General features: G+C 36.4%; 1 protein-coding gene across 1 annotated transcript; it reads left to right on the plus strand.

Moving 5' to 3' along the window:
* Window positions 1-1,544: 1,544 nt before the first annotated feature.
* HNF4G (hepatocyte nuclear factor 4 gamma) lies at window positions 1,545-26,010 on the plus strand. Its single transcript, XM_008710815.2, has 10 exons — window positions 1,545-1,662; window positions 4,584-4,755; window positions 9,121-9,215; window positions 12,521-12,627; window positions 14,837-14,992; window positions 17,999-18,086; window positions 20,270-20,422; window positions 20,555-20,791; window positions 21,941-22,063; window positions 25,838-26,010. The coding sequence occupies exons 1-10, from the start codon at window positions 1,545-1,547 to the stop codon at window positions 25,957-25,959; spliced, it is 1,371 nt and encodes a 456-aa protein (XP_008709037.2). The 3' UTR covers window positions 25,960-26,010.

Raw genomic sequence — 26,010 nt, forward strand, 5'->3', positions numbered from 1 at the left:
TTCTTTTCCTTCTGTTGGGACACTCTTATGGGTGCTCTTCGTCAGCCTTGTTTAGTTACCACGTAGACGAGAAAGATGGTGAGCTATGCCCAATTCACTCCTTTGGTTCACACAGGAAACATGTCTGTTTACTTCACCACAAGTGGGAAGTAATTCATGCAAATGAAAACTACGGGATTCTCTTGCCTGTCCGCTTCTCTAAAAGCTGAATAAGTACATTTAGCCTTCACTAAAGAGAATCAGTCCCTAAAATGTTTCCCTCAGATATGATCCTCGTAATTAGGAGAGCTACAGAATTTGAAGGCAGGTGAACTATTCTAGTGATCGCTGTTCAATTTAGTGAATCTGGTTGCTAAAATGACTCCACTATTTTCTTCACAAATTCTTCACATGGTTTTGAGTTTAAGAGGCCAGACTTCCCAGATGAAAAATACAATAATTTCTAAGATACAATATTCACCAAGTTTACGGTATTAAGATACTGAATAAGAAATATTATTTCGCCATAGTCTTTAACTAATGTAGGACATGAGATTCTGACTTTATAATGTAAATGTGACTGGAATTCTTTCTTGGAAGATAAAATCAATAAACATATTCTCAGAAGTAAAATATAATCTTTGAATACTATCTTCTAAATGTTCCCCAAATTCTAAATGTTCCTTGTCACGTTGTGTGTGTAAAAGGTGTGCTGTGTTACGTGGGTGCTCGGTATTAGAAGGTTGATGAGGAGGCTGGGTAGATCCACACATGTTAGGGATAATTTCATTTCTGTTCAGTACCTAGAATGTACTAGCATCAGAAGTCACAAGAAATGAAAGCTTGCTCCTGTAGCACTTTTTATAGAATGTCTACAATGTACTAGCAGCTATAGTGGTTCTGTCCTCGGGATGTTTACAAACATTCAAGGGACACAGATTCGTAAGTAGATTGTTAAGGAGACTACATTAAGCCATATTAGGGTTATGTCTACTGGAATACATCATAAATCCCTGTCATTTCAAATTACAAATATTTTATCCCAACATAAACAAAGTTAGCTTTATTGTACAGTAAGAAAAATTGAAATCGTTAAGTGCTTATGTTAAGTGTCACCTTACAGTCTCGACATCAAATTTATAACAGTAAAATCCCGTCTTTTGGAACATGTGGTATGTGATTTCAGCCCCTTACATGGGATTAATCATGTCACAAATACTTGAAACCCAAGAGATTCTTTTTTCTATTTTTAACTACTTAATGACATCATTTATTGTCTACTGGGAATCAATTTAGGAAATCATGTTCGTCCACTAAGCACTTCAGATAAGGTGATTCCATGAAGCATTCCAAGATTATCACAAGGAATTGCTTTCGTATGCCATAAAAGAGAAAGAAATGAGCAGAATATGGCCTGTGGAGGAGTTTACAGTTTTACAGCTCCTCCCACAGAAGTCACTGTTAACAGTAACAGTTAACTTTGGATTATCACTCACAGATTGAAAGCCCAGCAGCCATCACACACGCTGGCCTGTGGTGGCACTTGTATGTGTGTTTCTAAATCAATGATGAGGGTATCGGAACCGATACTGGACATGGAGATGGCAAATTACAGTGAAGTTTTGGACCCAACTTACACAACCTTGGAGTTTGAAACTATGCAGATTCTGTATAATTCAAATGGTGAGTTCTCATCTGCTTGGAGACATAAAGGAAAGCAAGTATAATGGGAGGGGTAGAACTGAGCTTCCCAGGTGGTAACTGTGTCTTCTGGCTGAAGAACTCAGGGCTTGCTTTTTGAGACCATGTATCTGAGCTTTTGAATTTCCTCACAAAATTTAATAATCTAATGGCTCATTTATGGTGAGACTTTCTAAAAGTCTAGTTATCCATAATAAAGTAACCTCAGAATTCTGTCATGGTCCAGTCAAGGTAAAAAGAACAGTTTCAGCAGTTACTTTATTTACTGTAACTCGGAGTTGTAAGTGATATTGGCAGACTGGCTGTGAAGTACGTTTTCTATGTGGTATTTAAAAGGACATACAGAACGCTGGAGGCTTTTACTGGTGCCTCCTCCTGTCATTTCAGTCCTCAATGGCTGCTGATGAGAAACTGCATTTAAAATTGCTGTAAGTTTTTGCACTGAACACAATATGAAAGGAAAGAAAGGCTCATATTATAACCGTACTACTTGACAAGCTAATGTTTAGCCTCACAAAGCTCTTGGTATTTATCTACTGTAACTTTTTAACTTTAAATAAGGCATGAATTGTTTAGAGTTCATGTCTTTCTATAATACAGTTTATGTTGACTTTGTATTTAGGTTTTTTCCAAGTAAAAATCGTGTCCAAGATTACTTACAATTGTTAGAACACCTCAAATCTAGTAATTATGTATACTTTGAAAAACATGTGTGTGCGTGTGTGCGTGCGTGTGTGTGTGTGTGTGTGTGTGTGTAGTTCAGGACTGAGAATGTATCTTGTACTCAGGATGGTAATGTTCTTCTATGCTCCTCAGTTTTACAACTGCTGTTCTCATTATATTTATAATAAACGATAGCTTATTAGTGGGAAGATTTTTTTTAATCCCCAGAAGATGAATTCTGAAATTTTAGCACAAAAAGAATTGAAAAAATCCAGTAGTGCAAATCTTAGGAAGTCAGTATTTTTATTCCTTAGATTTGATTAGAAATATTTAAGAGTATATTTGTCTCCAGAAAATTATGATTTTTTAAAAGACTGTATATTACTAAATAAGGACAGATTTAGCATAAATATTTAACACAACTGGCTTTTGTGTTGTCTAACTTGTTTTGTGATAATGTTGTTAACAATATGTGCGTATGGCATTAAACTGGAAGCAAGCGTTGAATTTTTTTGCTCTTTCCATAAATCTAGAATACAATCCATCCTGACCCTTCTAACTGTCATATTTCTAATATCTATTTTGTTTACGTTACCAAAAAGAAAAATTCCTAACTTCAGACTGTATAGCATCACGTGATTAACCCTTAAACATATTCTCGTTAAGGTTTTTCTTAACCTGACGAAATTATATATGGTAATGTCTGTCTATTCAGAAGTGTTAGTAAGTAGAATATGTGTGTTTTCATGGAATATAATTGGTACATGACAGCCTTTAATTTTATCTTTTGTTATATTCAAGATATGATGAATTGTTATTGTGTTTATATTATCGTGCAATTTTATGATGATTTTTAATATATTACCTTATATATTCAATGTCTTTTGAGTCTGTACAGACTTTTTTAAAGATGTAATCAATAATATTAATTCCTTTAAGGAATATTTAAATATATTTATGCGGAGTTTTTTAAACCTCTTCCTTCAAAAGAGGAATCTATGGATTAGATGCGTACTTTATTTCAGGCACAGTTCTGAGAGCTGGAAGACAGGGGTGCGTACAACAGATCTAAGTTCTCTAACATCATGAAGTTTATATTCTGTAGGGAAAGGGGGTGGTAAATGAACAGACTAGTACATAATACAATTTTTTAAAATGAAGTAATTATTTAAAAAATAATCAGGGTTCTAGATTCTGCTTGAAGGGCAGATGAGGGGTGACTTTTAGATGTGTGTTCAGAGAATTTTTCACAGCAAGTGAGAGATTGGAGCAGAAATCAGATAGCCAGCTCAAAGACATCCTTGAGGAAGAACTTTCCTTGGAGGCAGAAGGAACAGCAAGTGTAAAGATTCTGAGATGGGAGCAGACTCCAAGGGGGTTAAAATGGCAACATTGTTGAACAATGAACAGGGTGGAAAGTCATACCGAGTAATGGGGTCAGAGAGGTGGGGGGGGGGCTTTATCACACAAGGCTTTCAGCTAGCCTAAGATGCGTAGGCTTTATTCTGTTTTTGAGGGTTAGGGACAGAAGGCTAATATGATGTGAATTTCTTATTCCAAGAGCACTTTGGGGTAATAAACAGTAGGGGAGCAAGGGTGGAAACAGAAAAATGAGATAAGAGGCTATTGCAGTAATCTAGGGGAAAGATTATAGTTGATTGGATAAGGGTGGCTATGGTAAAAGGGTGAAAAGTTGTGGATTCGATATGTATTTCAAATATGGACTTACTGTTAGATTGGATATGAACAATGAAGACCACCAGGTTATTGATCCTAGGTACTGGATGGTACCATTGACTGACTGACATAAGGAAGACTGAAGGAAGAATGACTTTGAGGATTTGCAATTCCTATTAAACTTTAAAGCGAAGTTGTTAAATAGGTATTTGGGCATTTCAGACTGATACCCATGGAAGATGTCAGGGCTAGAGATAAAATCTGGGGATTTTCTCACATACACATGATATTTAACATCATGGGACCAGATGAGCTTTCCTTGGGAAAGAGTGTATTTTGGGGGGACTGAGACCTATGGTGTCCTGACGTTTAATCTTCAGAAATATGAGAGGGAAGGCTGGAATGGAGACTTGCAGAAGTGGCCAGTGGTTAAAAGGGGAGCACTGGTGTGCTCCGACAGGTCAAGGAAGGGACTGTTTTGAGCCTGTGAATAAATAGTAGGGTAATACAAATAAGAAATACTTAGTATTAACTTGAAGGCTACTCTGCTTTTTCTTTAACAGATAGCTCTGCTCCAGAGACAACAAGTATGAATACCGCAGACAATGGTGTCAACTGTCTATGTGCCATATGTGGGGACAGAGCGACGGGAAAACATTACGGAGCTTCAAGCTGTGATGGGTGCAAGGGCTTCTTCAGACGCAGCATACGCAAGAGTCACGTTTATTCCTGCAGGTACTTGAGCTGCTCCTTTTGAGAAAGTTATCTTTCGAGGCACTTCAAAATGGTGTGCAAGAAGTAAGGGAATAAAATCAGAGCTTTTGGGGCACCTGGGTGGCTTGGTCAGTTAAGCATCCGATTCTTAATTTTGGCTCAGGTCATGATCTCGGGGTCCTGAGATCGCGGCCTGAGTCGGGCTCCCCCCTCAGCGTGGAGTCTGCTTGTCCCTCTCCCTGTGCTCCTCCCCTCACTTGCTCTCTTCCTCTCTCTCGCTCTCTCTCTCTCAAATAAATAAATAAAATCTTGAGAAAAAAACGCAGACCTTTCATAATTCTGTGACTCCACAAACAAAATCTGTAAGCTGTGTTAAAAGTAAGGATATGTGGGTGTGTGTGCAAGAGGCATTCCCACAGGTGGTTCTTTTTTATGAAACATTTTAGACTTATAAAATATATTTAAAAAATCCACATACTTATTACCCAACCTAGACCAATATAGTCGAAGCCTCTAGCGAACACACCTCCTCTGTCACTTTCTGTTTCTCTCCTCTCTCCCAGAGGTAACCACTGTCTGAAATTTGGTGTTTGTTTTTTCTTTATGTTCCTTTGTTGATTTACCACATGGTCACGTACCAATGGACATATTTAAATCTATATTTAAATGGTTTCACAATCTGTGTATTTTTCTGTGGATTGATTTTCTTTTCAACATCTCTACCTCCTGAGTCTTTTACACAAAACTGTAAAAGTGTGGATGATTTGGGGAGCTTGTCAAAGTCAGTGATTGAAATTAAATTTTCAGTCTTAAAATTTTAGATGTATTTCTCATGCCACAATTTTGCCATTGAATTTAATGTTTTGTCTAAAATGTATTTAATGATATTGTATATGTCACATGTTTGTAGTAGGCTTTCAAAAAAATATCTAGTCAACATCATAGTACAAGTTAGGGTTAGATATTCCACCTTGAGTGTTCAGAAGACAGTTCTGAAAGGCAGATTACACCTATGTGAAATATGGACTATTAAAAAAATGACTGATGCCAACAGAAAAATATCAATGCTTGCTGTGTTGATGAAAAGCATGTATAGAATTGCTGTGTTATTTTAAGAACAAGCTGGACGTTTGGGAAGACGTTCTCTCCCTCACAATATGATGCTATTTGATTTCTAGGGATCTGGAAAAAGTTAATATATAACTCTACAAATATCTAACGAGTGTTCTCTAGTAATTTTTCCAGGAGGGCTTAAAGTTGGTTAAAAAAAATGTCAATCATCTACTTTAAAACCTTCTTGATAAACAAACAAGAAAATATATTTAGATGGGTCTTGCTTTTATGTACATCAAAGCTCGAGATATAAACAATAAACCAGATAGATTTCCCTCATTAAGAGCATTTTCTCTATGATTACATTACATATTCAGTGCTTTTACAAAATTAACAGCGAAAATAAACACAAAATAGCGTGTAAACAATATGCTTTGAGTCACGTGTTCTGTTAAAGATGAAATACATACATGAAAAATGGTGTGATCCAAACAACTATATCCAACAGAGTTTTAAGAATCAGAAAATATCAGCACAGTGGGCTTCCAAGATTTCCTCCCTTCCTGTATGGGAAAAGTGAGAAAGGAGTGTTCCCATAGCAACTTTTGGAATTTAAAAAATATTCCCACCACATGTACAGTTTAACCCCTTAAACCTTGCCGTCATGAATATTGCTGCCAACTTAGCCTTCTTTACATATTTTGGTATTAAGCAAATGCTATGATTTTCCATTTGGAAAATAGTTATTATAATGATGAGGGTGTAGGAACGTAAAGGTTTTTTAAGCTCAGATTTTGCTGGTCTCAAATTTATCCATTTCCTCAGATGTACAAATTTCATTTCTACTCTAGCTATTCCATCACACGGAAGTTGGACTTCCCCTGCCAAAGACTTTAAATTGCTGTTTCGATACTTCCCACATCATGTTTTCTTTATTATGGCTATTTGTGAAGTCGTATGTGTACTCGTCGTGTCCCTGAATGGAGGAGACAGGTCCTACTCCTCTGTTTAATCCCTACACCAGGATCTTGTACACAGAAGATGCTTAATACGTTCATTCAATTTTTGCATTAATGTTAATTGGGTGTGTTTTCCTTTTGTACTTATTGGTAATCGGATTCCCTATCCTGAAGTCTCCTAAGCCATGAATTCACAAGTGAACAATTCTTTTTTCCTCATCCTAAAAATAACTGTCTTCCAGCTCATTTCTTTTATAGTAGACTTGATATTCAGTCAGTTCGAAGTGGCTACCCATGATTTTTAGAAGAAATATCTTCTTTTATAGATCACCAGATGGGTTCTTTTATGCCCATCATTAATTATCAGCCACAAATAATCAGTGATAGACCAATACATGTGGATGTGGGTAATTTTATGATACAATGTTAAAGAAATGGTATTATTTTATTATATGATTGATATTTGCCCCAAAGCCTTGGAAGTACATTCACACAACTTTTTACTGCAAGTCCTTCCGACTTGACAACCGTACATTAATTTGGGAATGTTAAATAAAATCCCCACGTTCCATCAGGAGTGAATGGTGGACCTGGGAATCAACCTCACATCTAATTCCAGAGACTGTACTCTTTTTTTTTTTTTAAGTGTACAATTCAGGTTTTGAGTATGTTCACAGAGTTGTGCAACCATCACTACAACCAACTTAGAACATTTTCGTCACCCTCTAAAGAGACCTCCTACTCTTAAGCTGTCACTCCTCATTCCCCCTAACTCCCTCCCCTCCCGTGACAGGCAATGACTAATGCACTTTCTGTTTCTATAGATTTGCCTCTTCAGGACATCTGATATAAATTAAATTACAGACACACCTCACTTTATTGTGCTTCGCAGACGTCGTATTTTTTTTTTTTTTTTTTTTTTTTTTTTTTACAAATTGAAGGTTTGTGGCAACCCTGCATTGAGCGAGAGTCTGTTGGCACCATTTTCCCAACAGTATTTGCTCACTTTGTGTCTGTGAGTCACATTTGGGTAATTCTTGCAATAATTCAAACTTTTTCATTACTATTATATTTGTTGTGGTGATCTGTGATCAGTGATTACCACTCACTGAAAGTTCAGATAATGGTTGGCAGTTTTTAGCAATAAAGTATTTTTAATTAAGGTATTACATTGCTATTTTAGACAATGCTGTTGCACACTTTACAGATTACGGTATAGTGTAAACATAACTTTAATATACACTAGGAAACCAAGAAATTTCATTTGACTCACTTAATTATGATACTAGCGTTATTAGGGTGGTCTGAAACCAAAACAGCAGTATCTCTCAGGTATGCCTGTATACGATATGTGGCCTTTGTGTCTGACTTGTTTCATTTAGAATGATGTTTTCAAGGTTCATCCACGTTGTAGCATGTCTCAGTTCTCCATTCCCGTTTATTGCCAAACAATAATATGCATTGTGTAAGTGTACCATGTTATATTTCTCTGTTTGTCAGCTGACAGGCATTTGGGTTGTCCCTACGTCTTGGCTGTTATGAATAATGGTGGTTTGGACATTTGTGTACACATTTCTCTGTGAACATATGTTTTCCTTTCTTTTGTGTATATACTTAGGATTGGAATTGCTGGGTCATATGGTAACTCTAATGTCCAACTTCTCTTTAAAAACTGCCAAACTTTCTTCCCAAGCAGCTGCATCATTTTATATTACAAAAGCAATGTATGAGGTTCCAATTTTTCCACATCCTCATTGACACTTGTTATTGGCTGTTTTTTTTTTCTTTTTTTTTCTGATTATAGCCATTTTAGGGGCTGCGAGGTAGTGCGTAGTCATGCAGAGACCATACTCTAGATGCTGTTTTCACCCACCTCTGGACATGTGGTTTGGCAGTTAGAGTAAATTTCAACTTCATGTGAGGCTCATTTAAAATTAATAGAAGAATATTTAAAAAGAGAAAAGTATGAAAGTGCAGGGAAATGAAGTTCTGATATATTCTCCATTATGTTGAACTCATTTAACAATAAGCAATTAGAATTCACATGCCAAAGATTTTTAAACTAGGTTTGGCTTTCATAACTCCGGATAGAAGTGATAATCTATGCTATTTATACTGGTGTAAAGTCAGATATCATTCAGTTTTATTTTATTATAAAGAATGCATGAGAAGTAAGGCTTGTATTTCCACGTACATGCTGACCATTAGACGGGAAAAGCTGCAAGTAATTGTTCTTACACATTCTTCCTGTTGGGCAATTTTGACCATATTTATGCAAGGTCTTTTTATCTGTTTATTTGTGCATGTTTTTTTTGTTTTCTGTTTTTGAGAAACAGTTTTCTGCAAACTAATGTATGTTTCTTTGATATTATAGGTTCAGTCGGCAATGTGTTGTTGACAAGGACAAAAGGAATCAATGTAGATATTGTCGATTAAGAAAGTGTTTTAGANCAGGAATGAAAAAAGAAGGTAATAATATATAGTATAATAATAATAATTATTGATGGATATTGTTATATACATACATCCTCATTTAATCACAATAACCATTTCACATGAATTCTGATTTTCCTCGATGAAGAATTTGTTAATTCCCTGAGTTTAAGAATTTACCCAAGGACACTGACACCCAGTCTTTGATGATTGTCTGATTCCAGACGCTATTACCTCTACTACTCTATTATACCTGGAAACAAAATTATTATCTAAATAATATCAGGATACCTGATATCCTGTTCAAAAGACAAATGGCAAAATCTGTTAAAAGGTTGAAATTATAAATGCTATTTTTAAACGCATATTTATTGTCAATAATAATTGAATATCTTTGTTCATCTCATAAACATTGATTGAACATTAACTTTTTACTCATTGATTCATTTATTTAACAAGTGTTTATTGAGCACTTCTTTCTAAAAACTGTGCCAGATGCTAAGGCTTCAGTGGTGAACATAACAGAAAAAAAGAGCCCTTCCTCTCAGGGAGCTTATACTCCATTGAGGAATAGAGACAATGGACTAGATACTCTATTTTAGTGTGCATTAATTTCATTTCAAACATAGTAAATAATCTGATTATATTATCCTACATTCTAACTTGGTTAATCTGGAAACAAATCTGTTGAACACATGTAAACATTTGTCAGGGGATAGCCACTGCAGTATTTTATGCTTATCAGGTCATATGCTTACGCCTATTATATACAAAGAATTTTTGAGAACTATTTCACAGACCATAAAAAAATTAAATCAAGATAATATACTACAGAAATGTAAAATATATCAAACTTATCTTGAACATAGCTAGTTTTTTCTTTGTCACAATATTTTAAAGAGACCAAAATTCCATTGGTTTCATTCAAATTGCTAGTCTCCAAAAGAAGGCAAAATAAAGTTTATAAAATTAAAGGAGAAGCACTTTGTCATTACAAACTGACTTATTTCTAATGGCATATTTAATAGTTTATGGGATTAATTACATACTTTGCAATCAATTTCATCTATTTCTATTTGAACCCCAGCACCACTCCTACAAAAGTGTAAAAGTCACAATCCTCTATTTCCTTTAAGTGTTCATAGGCTTTGAAAGAAAATTACTTTTAAAAATAGTTAAATTATGTCTCCTACCATTCATAGAATAATGCATTAGTTTTTTCTAAATAGATTAGGAAATAACTTTTGGGTTTCGAAGGAGATATATTTCTCTTATTTACAGTAATAACATAATATCAAGGCTAGTTGGATAGAAACCTATATAAACATGATTTTCTGTCAAAAATGATAGCAGTAAGAAGATTACAGATGATCACAATAACTTTTGGTGTGTTTCTAAGGATTGATCATGTAAATGAAATTCAGAAAAGCATAGTTTACATTTTAATTTTTTATCTCCACATAGCATTTCCATATGAGTCAGTTTAGGCTAAAAATCAATGATAGTTTCTGTGGGGAAAAGAAGAGTAAGCTACCAGTAAATATGATTTTAAGATAAAATATTAACGATTCATTCCCAGCTTAAACACTGCTCACTCTTAAAGGCAAAGGTCCAGTATTTTCTCTTCCAAACTAATGAGTTGATAGTTAATAGTAAGTTTGGGGTAGATAGTAGATTTTGGCATAGAAATCGGTGCATCTCTTTAATAAAAGAATAATTGCATAAAAAATTGTAATAATTTTATGTCTTCTCTCTCCAACAGAACAGAGTAGAGCGCTGGTCTAAATAATTTAGGGGCTACAGGCCTTGTTCATTCTTTCTGGTTAACAGAAGATACACTTATCTCCTAAGTTTTAAAATCTAACGTTGAGGGGCACCTGGATGGCTCAGTCTGTTTAGGATCGGACACTTGGTTTTGGCTCATGGTCCTGGGATTGAGCCCCACGTCAGACCCCATGCTAAGCATGGACTCTGCTTGAGATTCTGTCTCTTTCTCCCTCTGTCCTTCCCACTTCTACACTCCTTCACTCCCTCTCTCAAAATAAAGAAATAAATCTTTAGAAAATAAGTAAATAAATAAATCCAACTTTGATATTTGACTTATATTATTCTTTATATGACAAATACACAAGGTAATACTCCCTCTCTAACTTTTCCTTGTATTTCACATGTAGTTTTCGGGAAGCCTGGGTGCATCAGTCAGTTAAGCGTCTGCCTTTGGCTCAGGTCATTATCTCAGGGTCCTGGGATGGAGCCCCACATCGGGCCCCTGCTCAGTGGGGAGCCTGCTTCTCCCTCTCCGTCTGCTTGCTGTTCCCCCTACTTGTGCTCTGTCTCTCTCTGTCAAATAAATAAATAAAATCTTTAAAAAATAAATAAATAAAATAAAATGTAGTTTTCAATAAGGAATTTAAGAACACACATTACTTTCCCTTTCCTTTCTGAAACAAGTAGATCTAGCTCTCTCCTAGAAGCTTTTTATATGATATTTAAGATGTCTTCACCTTTCCAAAATGCTGATGTTCAAACCTCAGTCTCCTCAGGAGACACCCCTTCCTGCAACTTTCGCTTTATTAATGTTTGTTAACTGTCCCGAGGACATTGTTTCATAAGAGATTGTGAGCTTGCAAGCTTAAAATCACCTTAACTAAATAAATGCACTTTCCATTTCTGCTGGTGTTTTAGAAAAAAAAAATGGAAGTTTCAAAGTCTATGATTCATATCTTCTGATGGTGCATATACTCTTTGACTTGGTCAGTCTCACAGGCGATACTCTCCCTCTACTTATCTTTCAGTTTTATTAACTTTGAGGGAATGGAAAGCCATCGTATTACAGATACTGCATAGTCGAGCTGACTGACACAACACTTTCCGACACGCCTGCGATCGTGAAGTTTCAAAAGGCAGTCTTTTATGAGCTCTAATGACAGGCCTGGCCTTCTCCTTTTTAAAAGTGGTGCAGAATGAAAAATATCCTCAGTCATCCCATACTTCCCCCTCTGCCCCTCAACCACTTCTTACTTTTTATACTATTACTTTTAAACTTTACACTGCGGGGGCACCTGGGTGGCACAGCGGTTAAGCGTCTGCCTTCGGCTCAGGGCGTGATCCCGGCGTTCTGGGATCGAGCCCCACATCAGGCTCCTCTGCTGGGAGCCTGCTTCTTCCTCTCCCACTCCCCCTGCTTGTGTTCCCTCTCTCGCTGGCTGTCTCTGTCTCTGTCAAATAAATAAATAAAATCTTAAAAAACAAAACAAAACAAAACAAAAAACCTCTACGCTGTATTTCCTGACCCGTACTGAAGAGAACTGACCGGTGAATACTGTGCTTTTCTCCCCTAGCTGTGCAGAACGAACGCGACAGAATCAGCACCAGAAGAAGCACATTTGACGGCAGCAACATCCCCTCCATTAACACATTGGCACAAGCCGAAGTTCGGTCTCGCCAGGTACCTGCCCCCCTCCAGCAGCCAGTCCTGTGCAGCAGAATCAAATGTCTATTTAGGCGTAATTCGAAAATAATGGAATTCATTAAGTTGTGAACTCATTAAGTTCACTTAAATGGGCTCATTTCTAAAATAAATCACAGTTTTACTTTGAAAATATTAGGTGGACTATTAACTTTAATTTGGACTTTTCCTGGACAACTTCCTGTTTTTAAACAGAGAAATATGATATATGTCAGTCTAATGTTGTGAAATAAAAGTTTGTCCAAAGGTTGATTTAAAATACTGAGTGCACAGCACAGTCCTCTGGGGCAGTAGCTTGCTCTACTGATGAAATCTGTAAAGTCAGTTACTGTGACTCTTGGGGAGCGTGGCTGAGACCTATCATCAGAGCTTCCTTCCATGAAAATGGTTTCTGAACTCAAGAATTCACCTTGGCATCTGCTTTGGAAACAAGTATTTAAGGGGAAGATCCAGAATCCAGAAACCAATGGAGAAGGAGTTTATTATTTTAAATTTCTAGAATGAGAATATCAGTTCCAAAGTTTAAAAAGTCTGTCATTAGTTATATACATAAAAATAAATCATTTAAGAATCAAATGAAAAAGGGCGCCTGGGTGGCTCAGTTGGTTGAACATCTGGCTCTTGATCTCAGCTCAGGTCTTGATCTCAGGGTTGTGAACTCATGGCCCATGTTGGGCTCCACACTGGGCGTGGAGCCTACTTTAAAAAAAAGGGGGGGGGGCCTAAAATCCTTGCAATTTCCTGAGTGATAAGAGAGCTTTTTGTTAGTCATAAAATCTCCAACAGACCTCTCCAGAGTTTATGCTAAAGAGGTGACTTAGGGCGGGTCCCACAAATGGCATCAGAATGTGGCTAGTCACCAGAAAAACCAAATTGTGATTCAAGGATTGGAAATTTCATCCCTACTCACTGGCTATCTGTGAGGGGAGGGGGCTGAAAACCAGGTTATAAAAACTCTTGACAGGCTCCTCCGCTATGAGCCTGCTTCTTCCTCTCCCACTCACCCTGCTTGTGTTCCCTTTCTCGCTGGCTGTCTCTATCTCTGTCAAATAAATAAATAAAATCTTAAAAAAAAAAAAAATCTTGAACAACAGTTTAGTGAACACATTAATATTCTGGAAAAGTGATTTTCCCCAGAGAGGGCCCGGAAGCTCTCCACCACTCCACCTACCTACCTACCTTATTCTATGTATCTCTTCCATTTGGCTTTTCCTGAATTGCATTCTTTATAATAAACTGGTCAATGTTAAAAAAAAAAAAAAAAAAAAAAAGAAGCAGATGAGGAAACTTTTGAAGACAGTTTATTTTAGCATTGCCCCTAGAAAAGTTAGTGATATTTTTCTGTTATAAAAAATTATGAAATAACTATTTATCAGGTTCTATAATGAGTCAGTGCAACTGCTTTCATTTTTGATAGCACGAGGGTGATATGACGAGGCTAACATCACCATTATCATTAGTCCTTGAAGATTACTTGATGATCCTATCCAGCATTTACAGAATGGCTTTAAGGGAAGCTGTGAAGAAATAAACATACACGTAGAAAGACAGGTGCACACACACGCATGTTCAAAAATTGTTTATAAGAACTTTCAGAAAGCAGTTTTTAGCAGAAAAGCATTTTAAAACCACTTATATTTTATGTAGTTCAAAATTATATATAATTTGAAAATTTTTTCATTACAGGTTAAGCTTTTCAATGTTGCTGACTCAAAAGTTGGTTTCTTAGTTTTATTTTGATGGGCTTCCATTTCATGCAGCAACATCACTAGTTCTGGCTTCTCTTCTAAGTCTTTTCCCCCCAGTTTGGTAAAGTGTATCCACGGGAAGCATTTTCTTCATAAAAATAAAATCACAGAGCGTATTTCATGTGACTATGGCGTATCTTTTTGTGTAGTCATTTTGAATTAGGAAAATCCTGAAAGTTGAGCAACTTATTTTACAGTTTTGCCAGTAAAAACAAGGTACTGCTCCCAGAGCATGGAACTGTGCAGTGAATGTTTCCAGTTTAGCTTGTACTCCTATGTATGTTTTTTCTCAATTTTAAAGTGTTTTGTACATCTCAAGATACTGTGACAATGAGAGTGTCCACTTCAAAGCTGTTTACTTATTCCAGTCAGAGAAAGAGAGGAAAGACTGCTTGTGTGTTATTTTAAATGATAAATTAATGTGATCTTCTTCATGCTAGATCTCAGTCTCAAGCCCCGGTGCAAGCACTGACATAAATGTGAAGAAAATTGCAAGTATCAGTGATGTCTGTGAATCTATGAAACAACAGCTCTTAGTCTTGGTGGAATGGGCTAAATATATCCCCGCCTTCTGTGAGCTACCTCTGGACGACCAGGTAGAGTTAAAAGATTTTATGAATGCTTTTGGAAATGTGTTTTTGACTTGGCTATGTTTTTGTGTTTTTTAAATTATATTGATAATACATTGACCATATTTAACAAAGGTTCAGTTCGCCTTGTTCTCTCAAGAGGCACAACTGTTCAACTTCTATTTTAGGGGTCCTGCCAACTTATTTATTGGGTGAAGTTGAGGAAGATACGGTTCTTCCCTCTTGGAGTTTAAAAAGCTTAAGTGAAGAAGAAAAACAGATAACAAGGAACTGCCATTGTGGGAAAAGTATTGGCAGAATAAATATCTGGGAGGCAAATGGTATACTATTGTGTCTTGGTGTTTATGGGAGGTGCCATATAAAATTCCACTGAAATACCAGACCACTCCGACACAGAAACTACATAGGCTGCTGGTGTCTTTGTAGGCACTTTATGCAATTAACATAAAATTTTGCCTTTCATGTCATCAGTTTTATTCTGGCATTTACTGTATAAAAATAATAGGTCTGGCAAAAATGTCTCTAGAATCATACTCTTGAAATCTACAGAGAAATAGAATCAGATACAGTAATCTTTTCCTATTACATACATACATCTTCATATTTTGTCAAATATACCTTAAGACATTTTAATTAATAGTTAAGAATTTTAATTTCCTAGTCTATAAAAATTAGGTTATTAGCTTCAGATTCATTTTGAATGCTTCCATCTAAGTAGTTAATAATATTTTGTAGATGCAAGTAATTTGAAAGTTTTTAATTCCCCACATTGAGTAAACCATGGTATGTATTATACCCAGTGTAAATTCTTACACTCTGACCGGTGCTCTTTACCACTAATACACAAAAACAAAGAAACAATCAGAGGGAAAGGTGCATGAATATTTAAAAATCCAAGAAGGGCAAAATATTTACACAACCAGGATGAAAAGTGATCATAGGAAGTCAGCAGTTATATTCCTAAGACAGCATTTCACATGGCGAACAACAACAAAAAAGTGCTATGAAATCTGAAATCATTCTTAAAATGTTCTGCAACTGCCTTCCTGGTCTGAGTCATGGTTATTGACATATCATAAAGATAGCTTGGCTCAGAAGGTTGTTTCAGAGTGAATAATGCTAAATTGCTAAAACATACGTGTCTCACCCCGAGCCATATAAGTAAGGTTATGTTATTTATCAGTTTTATATTTTTATTATCACTCCTCTTTAAAAGTTGCTGACTTGTGTATGAAGGCAATGATTTAAAAACTGGAAAATTAAAATTCAGTAACCTGTCAAAAAGAGTTTTTATTTACTAAATGACACTTGAATACTAACAACATAACGTTAATAGCCATGGATTGGCAAATGTCCATCGTGGTTAAGACACGAGAGAAGTAGCTTTTAGTTGAATTATATATTATGTTATTTTATTTAATCCTCTCAAGAGCTCTGGCATAAATGTTATTATCTCCACTTAACAGTGTTTAAAACTGATCCTAGATCAGTGAAATTCACTCAGAAAATTCATCAAACAAATATTTAGTAGGACTACATTTCAGTTTTAGGAACTGCGAGGATTTGGCAATAAAAATACAGTTTGCGTCACTATTCTCATAAAGTTTGCACTCTATTTGGGAGAGACAGACAATAAAAAATATACAGATTATGAGTAAGTTAATTCTAGGTGGGGATAAGTTCTATAAAATAGAATGGAATGAGTTGGAGAATGACTGGGGTGGAATGGTAAGACATACATTAAGTTGGAGATCAGAGATTTTTCCTGAGACCTGAATGACAAGGGGCCGGGCATGCCAAGATCTGGGGACAAAGCATTCCGGGGACAGGAACATCATGTTCAGAGGTTCTGAGGCAAGTAGGAATAACGAGCCTGGAGAAAAGTGAGCAAGATATGTCGCAAGATGAAACCAGAGAAGTGGGTGGGGGGCAAAGCATTGAGCTATCAACCTGTGTGACCACGGTTAAGGAGTTTGGGTTTTATTATAAAGACAATAAGGAACCAGAAGAGTTTTCAGCAGAGGAGTGCTATTAAGTGCTTATTATTTTACAAGTATTTTCTGGGAAGCCCTGTCAAGAAGGATTTAGGATGGAGGAACAAGACAGGAAGCAGGAGTACCTGTTAGCTCAGTGAAGGGCATCGTGGCGGGCAAGATGAAGAATGGCGAAGGCTCCGGCTGGGGTGGGTGGTAGCAACGGCGAAGCAGCACCGGATTTGCTGTCCAATGAGAAAGGAATCAAAGTGGACTCTTGTTTCTGACGTCAACAAGCATTTTGGATGATGGGGCCATTTACTAAGATGATGACGATGTCGGAGACACATTACTTTGATGTGTTGTATTTGGAATGCTTCCTCTTCTTCCTGGTGGTAGTGTTAAGTAGGCAATCGAGCATATGCATAAAGCTCAGTTGAGAGCTTAGTGCAAAGAGCTAGAGGCTCAATCTAGAAAGTGTCAGCAAGCAGATCATCCATCCCCTTCTCAGTATGTCACGAGTGCTTGCTTTTGCTTCAGTTTATTACATGTAACGGAGTGTGTTTTACATATATTTTCTTATGTAGTCCTCATGACTACGCTTTGAGATTTTTATCACTGCCTCCATTTGGTAGATGAAAACAAATGAGTCCCAAACATACTGGTTAGCTTATCTAAGGTTAAACAGATAGTATGTGGCCAAGTCAGGATTTGAACTCTGGTTTGTTTGATTCTATTTCATTCCAAAACACTTCTCTTTCTGCTTTTTTGTTCTGCTTTTTTTGTTGTTGTCGTTGGTTTGTTTACATTCTATTGACTTGGAAGTTTTAGAAATTTTGAAAAGTAAAACTATTGACATGCTAAAGTAGAAAAATAGAAGGCCTAATGATGGTGAGTATCTATGAATATTATAGTTTATTAAAACAAAAAAAAAAATGTCCCAGGCTTAAAGAACAGTGAGTTAATCAGACACATATTATACCATCTTTTAATCATTATATTTTATAATTAATTGTTAAACTTGAAATTTTTCATTAAGGTGGCACTGTTGAGAGCTCACGCAGGGGAACATTTACTGCTTGGAGCTACGAAGAGATCCATGGTGTATAAAGATATTTTGCTTTTGGGTAAGTTTTTTTTTTTTTAATTTAAGAAGAAATTATGCATGCTTCATCCTTACACAGGATCTATTCTGTAAGTACCAGGCATTCATAGATGCTGTCAAATGGTACTCTCACTTCACAAATTGGATTTAATTGATTGTGTCCTCACTCAAGGCCCTATCTTTCCTTGACTTGATTGCAATGAAGTTTAGAGGGCATTGAGACGTTTAGGGTGCATTAAGATTTAAAAAGAAGAATTGGAGAATGTGGTCAAAAGGTACAAACTTCCAGTTAGAAGTTAAATAAGTACTAGGGATACAGCATACGACATGGTGCCTAGAGCTAACACTGCTGGGTAATATGTGGGGAAGTTGTTAAGAGAGTAAATCCTAAGGATTTTCATCACAAGGGGATCTTTTTTTCCTTCTGTTTTTGTTGTATCATTGAGAAGATGGATATTAGCTGAACCTATTGTGGTAATCATTTCACGATATATGTACATTGAACCATCGTGCTGTATACCTTAAACTTACACAGTGCTGTATGTCAATGATTTCTCAATAAAACTGGGGGAGAAAGATTTAAAGATAAAAGAGAGATGTTGCTCAATAAATGAAATATAGAAATATGTTTAAATCATATCAGGACAAAGAATTAGAGATTTACTTGACTACGTTAATGGAGTCTGTTGTTTCACACTCCCTCAATGTCTACTTCATACTTGTAATTATATTGTTTTATATACTTTCAAGGAACTCGTTTATTTCCTCTGCTATCATTGCTTACAGTGTGATGCAAAATCCCAAGTTAAAAAAAAATAATTTGGTGACTGTGTCGAAGAATTCTGATAGTGAAGTAGCAGTGCTGGAAGAGGCAAAGTAGGATGGCAAGTTGAGTGGGGGGATAAGACACAAAGGGAAAGCTTTTGTTTTTCTTAAGTAATTGTTCCAATCCCCTCACCTTACTTACCTTTTAATTTAGGTTTGTTGTTGAGAGAGTTGGGATCCCTCTGATTATTACCTCAACCTCTCTCTGGCTGATGATCTGAAATGATGACCAGATTGTTTATTCTGTTTCTGTGATAGATGTTACGTCCCAAAATAGAAATAAATTGAATGCAATATAACAATAGCTAATATTTGTTGAGGACGTACTCTATAAGATGCGTTGTTCCAAGTGCTTTGCATGTAAATACACACTCGCATGTAATCCTCATGATAACCCTAAAGGGTGGGTACTGTTATTCCATAGGTGAAGAAATGCAGTCAGAGAAGGTTTCCCTAAGGTCACAAAGCTAATAAGGGATAGAGCCAGGATTCTAAACCACATAATGTGACTACAGAGACTACGCTTTAGATGCCATTAAACACTCTCTTGCATTTAGAAGACTGCGATAATACTGTTCTCGTTATAGATTTGAATACAATATACCTAAAAGCCCAAATGTCTTTGCTACCTAATTCTAAATTGTTTTACCTTGAATAATTAGGTAAACTACCTTTTCATAAGAAGAGCAAGGCTACATTTTTTTTAGTTCTTTTGCACATGCTGTTACACTGAAGATTGTCTTTGCTTGCGGTCAAAGAATTCAGAATATTCTGCTTTTTATAAAACCAGAAAATAACAATCTAGCTGTTATCTTAGGAGCTTTTGTCATTATTGTCATTATAGCCAGAGACTTTCTAAATTAGAGCGTCCTTGAGGATTAGGTAGTCTAGTCTCTATCCAATTTCTGAACTTCCTTGAATTCATCTACTTAGACTTGTTAAAATTGTGTCTAGAGAGTTGGTACAGCTACATACACCTAGACCACTAAAGGAGTCCTATTTTTATCCAGTGTAAGCAGGAAATTTTCTTTAGGTTTTGTGTTATGCTCATTAATGAGTAAGACACTAATAGATAACCGACATAGTAGAAGGCTAATCATTATATTTTGTTTCTCCCTTGTCAATTATTAGCTTGTTATTGGTCTGTACTTTCGTGTTATCACTAGTGACCGAGGCTGTTAAAATGCATGTGATCATATTATCAATGTCATTGATCCTTGACGTGTTCTTACTTCTAACATAACTAACCTAATGCTACTGAAAGAAAGTGCTATTACTACTCCTTTCAAGGGAGGAACCATTTGAAACATCGATTTGTAAAAAATTAAACCATATCTGATGCTCTTTTGTTGGGGGGCGGCTGATCTTTTTTTCTTCTAGGGAACAACTATGTAATTCACCGCAACAGCAGTGAAGTCGAGATCAGCCGTGTGGCCAACCGGGTTCTAGACGAGCTGGTACGACCATTTCAAGAAATTCAGATTGATGACAATGAATATGCTTGTTTGAAGGCAATCGTATTTTTTGATCCAGGTTTGTTTTCAGAATTCCATTAAAGAAATAATGATAATGAAAGGTAAACAATTATTTCATATTAGAACCTTTACTCTCACACTCTAGTAACTAGAGTCGATCTTTCGATTGCCCCTTTTCTTCCTTTGTTAGACGCAAAAGGGCTGAGTGATCCAGTAAAGATTAAGAACATGCGGTTCCAAGTGCAGCTCAGTTTGGAGGACTACATCAACGACAGGCAGTACGACTCCCGGGGGAGGTTTGGGGAGCTGCTTCTGCTGCTGCCCACGCTGCAGAGCATCACCTGGCAGATGATTGAGCAAATACAGTTCGTTAAACTCTTTGGGATGGTTAAAATTGACAACCTACTTCAAGAAATGTTACTGGGTGGTGAGTACATTTGAGAATTTCCATTGTATTTATTAGCATCCCACTCTGTACAAGGTTGACCTACTTATTTCTTTTTTAAAGATTTTATTTATTAATTTGAGAGAGAGAAACAGCTAGCGAGAGAGGGAACACAAGCAGGGGGAGTGGGAGAGAAAGAAGCAGGCTCCCAGCGGAGGAGCCTGATGTGGGGCTCGATCCCAGAACGCCGGGATCACGCCCTGAGCCAAAGGCAGATGCTTAACGACTGAGCCACCCAGGCGCCCCGTTGACCTACTTATTTTTTGTCCGTGACATAATGAACTCAATTTTTTACATTTAGAAAGTCCGCAGAATCCACTGGGTGGAGCCAAAAATACTTGAACATATTGAAATCCTCATTCTTCCTAGTCTCCCCCATCTTTACGCTACGCAGTTTCTCTTGCCTTAGTTTTTGTCCTTTCAAATATGGTGAATGGAAATACATTTCCTATTTTTAGTGCTCCTTGGGGTGGATTGTATTTTTTTAAGCCTTGACTCCTTTAAAAGCCCAAGAATACCAGCATTGCAACATAACCTAAAAATATTTATAGTAAATACCTTAAAAATAAACACTTTGCTCCTGAAATAATTAATTGACATAACACAATGAGAAGAGAAAAATGAGATTTTGCTGCAGCAATAAATGTCAGGAATAAGTTAAGAAATCATTTATTTGGTGTTCTGATCTAGATTAAATTTCCTTGTAAAATCACTTTATTTTATTTATTTTAGTTTTCTTTTTCTGGTGCTTAATGTGTTCCTAATGACATCTTTCTGAAATAAAAGTTGTTTATGCTATTAGTGTGATCCCAAATACTATAAACTTGAGGTAAGTGATTCTTGGAATTGCCTTAACAACAGGCAGCAAACCTAATGATTCCAGGAAACGGCACACAAGGTCCATTATTAATATACAACATAACATGATACAACATTAATCTAGCCAATGCACAGTGAAAGCTGACATTGTCCTTAATATGGCAGCAGTTCTATTAATTTCTTTTTGAAATCCCAAAAAGCACTTTGCAAAAATAGCAATGTTCAAGCTGTCAGTCAAAACATTTGTAGCAAGGTAAACTTGCTGTCCCTGATGAAATATCACTAACACAAGCATCCTTTTATCTTCTGTAGGTGCTTCCAATGACGCTAGTCATCTCCATCATCCCATGCATCCACATTTGTCTCAAGATCCATTAACTGGACAAACTATACTTTTAGGGCCCATGTCAACACTGGTTCATACGGACCAGATCTGTAAGTATCTGGGCAACTTCTCAGCCATAATAATTTTTAATTACCCGAGGAAAAGTGGAATTTGGAGAAAGAATCTATCAGTATCTGGAAATTGCAAAAATTAGGTACAGTTTCCTCTCAACTGTGGGAGATTGTGATGTTTCTCAATACACTTATTCTCCTAGCATGAGTTTGCTCCCTAAAAGGGGATGTGAGTCCATAAATGCTTTTAAAGTACAACAGGATGTACGGGCAGTCCCGGTGTTGCCTGGTAATGCAGGACCATAAGAAGGACTGTGCAAGCTGGAACCATGCAAAGAAATCTTAGCAATCAACAGGAGAATTATGGTTTGCTTGTGACTTTTAAAAATGTTTTCCAAAACATTAAGAACTCTCTTAACTATAGGTTATAAATGTAGAGGGAAAGCGAAAAATAATACTCCTGTTATTTATGAAGTACACTGTAATGTAAACATTAGATTCACTGAGAATTAACGTGTTTTATTTCTTCCTTAAAAAATTACGAAGTGTGGGGCGCCTGGGTGGCTCAGCCAGTTAAGTGTCTGCCTTTGCCTCAGGTCATGATCCCGGAGTCCTGGAATCAAGCCCCTTGTCCGCTTTCCTGCTCAGCGGGGAGCCTGCTTCTCCTTCTCCCTCTGACCCTCCCCATGGCTCGTGCTCTCTGTCTCAAATAAATTCTTTAAAAAAACTATGAAGTATAGCTTGAACAGTGCTTACCACCTTACTCCTCTAACTTGCCAGTGGAAGCATCTTTTCTATGCCTTGATGAATTTTACTCTTCTGGAAATTTGGATCAGCTTCTAACATTTTACCCTTTGCACTTCCCATGTCTGAAATGTCTCTGAGAATCCATATAATGTGAAGGTTTTTTATAGGTTTCACTGCCCCTGGGACATCTTCATCCTTTTCAACACAATCAGTTTCTTCACTAATGTCCATCAGTTTTCCTTCAGTAAGTTCCAGAATGCAGATAAAGAGACTCAAACAGCAGCAATGTCCACATTCCCAGGGGCAGCTAACTCTTCTGTAACTCCATCCATGCTCCATTCACTTCCTGCATTATCACTTTTTGCTTCCTTTTTTTTTTTTTTTTTTTTTTTTTTTCAATTTTTTTTTTTTTTTTTTTTTTTTTTTTTTTTTTGCCAATTTTGCTTTAGCCATTTTTTGCAGGTGTCATGAGAATTTATCACTAGGAGACAAGAAGGCAACACAACTACACACTTAAGTTGTCAGTACAGGAACTGAATAAAATATATTCAGTGACCAGTCACAGACAAACTCAAAGATTTGATGCGATTGGTCACTATGATAGGGCCCCTCTGTTATCGAGGTAATTAATGTAGACCAAAGAGTTAGCAGTGAAGTTGTATTTATGCAATTACTCACAGTTAATCATGAGTTACCATGCTCACTGAAATTCAAACCATGTTTTTGCAGGACTGGTGCTATTTTCCCAAGCTGTGATAACTGAAATGTATGCATGTCAGATTTGTGCAAAGTGAGGGCCACTGGGGAAGCTCTTTGGAACTAAAATGGTTATATAAATAGTAGGGGTTAGTAGCTAAGTTAATCTGATAGTATTGCAGATTTAACACAAATTCTATTTATAAGCCACACCAGAGATGAAAATCTCTGACAAAATTTCTAGAATTGTTTCTGAATTTATACTAAATAATCATGGATTTGCCTTTGATCTATCTCCTCTTTGTTTTTTTTTTAAGATTTTATTTATTTATTTGAGAGAGAGAGTGAGAGAGAGAGGGCACAAGCAGGGGGGAGGGGTAGAGGAAGAGGGAGAAGCAGACTCCCCACTGAGCAGGGACCCCCCCCCAGTGCCGGGCTCCATCCCAGGACTCTGAGCCCAAGGCAGATGCTTAACCAACTGAGCCACCCAGGTGCCTCGATCTATCTACTCTTAACACTAAACCACCTAACTCACTGAGATTCCTTGAGTTATAACACATATTGTTATAATTATGATGCATATCTGTATTTCCTACTGACTTTACAAAAACCCTTAATAACTAGTTACAATATGGTTTCATGGAAATGTTCAATGAAATGTAACAATTTTGTGAGTACGATCTCACTGCTACCTAGTGGTAGGAAAAGTAGAGGTCTCAGAAATACTTATTACCACTGCTATTCCTTAGATACAAGCACTGGGAAACCCATGTGTAAATTGTGTCTGAAACACAAAGTTATTTGAATATATGATAGAGGCAGAAGTAAAATTGTTAGAAAAATATACAAATATGGAAATAGTATGACATACTTAACCTGTGGATATAAATGTACTTGAAAGACATTAATTTGGGACCATCCTCGTGAAGCAAATGTTAACATTTTCATTTCATCGTCAAGAACAGAGAGAGGCAAGCCCATTACCATCTCTCTTAGAGATCAGTTATTCATAAACTCAGAAAATAAAAACATTAACAATGTATTACACATTAGGCATCAACTGGCAAGAAAGTCCAACAGTTCTGCTGGTGGTTGAATCTTTTACTTTTTAAATGCTAGTTTTCTAGTATTTTTAAAAGCGTATTTACTGACCCTAATCTTTTAAAAATCACGTCCTATTTTTTCCTTTTTATTTTCCCTCTTTTGACATAAGATTTATAAAAATCAATTGTTTCATGCAGAGCAAAACATTAAACACATACACACAAAAAATTTAAATTCATGTGTATTTTCCTGGCCTTTTATAGCAGGCCACTGTAGTCTTAGATTCAGCCCAAATATCCAGAAATAATTTTTTAAAGCAAATATGGTTATCCTTTTGTCAATTAAACTGTGTCTAAAAACGTTGTTTCTAAGTAATTGCTAAACCATATTTAATAATATTAAGTCAATACATTAAAGAAAATCAGGCAAAAGGGAACTTTTCTTATTTTTGTATAGAATTTTTAAAAGCTATTTTGGGGGAAAAAATCTATAAAGTGCAATGCCTCAGCATGATGATCAGACATTTTCTATTTGTTCTGTTAAATATGTGGAATGATAATAAATGTGAATGTTAAAATATTTCAAGTTTTTAAAAATTAAAAATCTAGAATAGTGCCTAGATTCTTGTATAATATAGTAAAAGTTTGCAATAGGAGGCTCTACTATTCTAGACAATGAAGTATTCAAACTGTCACTTCGGTTTACAGTTCCATGGGCTTGCTCTTTGCATTGATGCGGAAGGGACGGATGAGCAAAAAAACCAGTACTTTTCAGATGTTTTTACCTACCATATAGGTTTCAAAGCACTTGAAAAGTATCTTAACTTTTTATGTCATCTAATATGTTTGAGTTAGTGGAATCCAAACCAAATACATTTTATTTTATGTGCATTTTTTATTGCAAAAAAAAAATGTGAAGTTTTCTAAGATTTGAAAAAAAACAACTAGCCTTCTGTTAATTCTTTTTATTGACTTTTTTTCTGCTGGGTCTGTAAGAGAATGAAATGCTCATAAATGCTATTAAGAAAGGCAGGAAGTGACTTTTAAGGGACTATTAAGTGACTATTAAGATTTAAGGGACTAGTAAGTGACTATTAAGATGTTTAAGCATGCTCTCTTCCATTTGAATGCCATCTGGGAGTTCAGAGGGCAGCGCAACGCCAATAGGTCCTCAACGAGCTCATAATGTATTAGACGATCCTACTTTATATATGATCTTTTAAAAATATCTCCAAAATAAAATAGTGCATTTGGTGTCCTGCAGGACTTCCTGGGTTGAGCCAAGGTGATGGTCACCATCCCATACAATTCTCTGCTTCTTTTCTAGCAACTCCTGAGACCCCGCTCCCTTCCCCACCACAAGGCTCTGGACAAGAACAGTACAAAATAGCCGCCAACCAAGCTTCTGTGATCTCACACCAGCCTCTCTCCAAACAAAAGCAATTGTGAGAATGTGTTTACTCCTGAACGGCACTGCGAAATGTGAATGTGAAAACTTGG

Source organism: Ursus maritimus, unplaced genomic scaffold, assembly GCF_017311325.1.
Source record: "Ursus maritimus isolate PB19 unplaced genomic scaffold, ASM1731132v1 scaffold_9, whole genome shotgun sequence".
Classification (NCBI taxonomy): domain Eukaryota; kingdom Metazoa; phylum Chordata; class Mammalia; order Carnivora; family Ursidae; genus Ursus; species Ursus maritimus.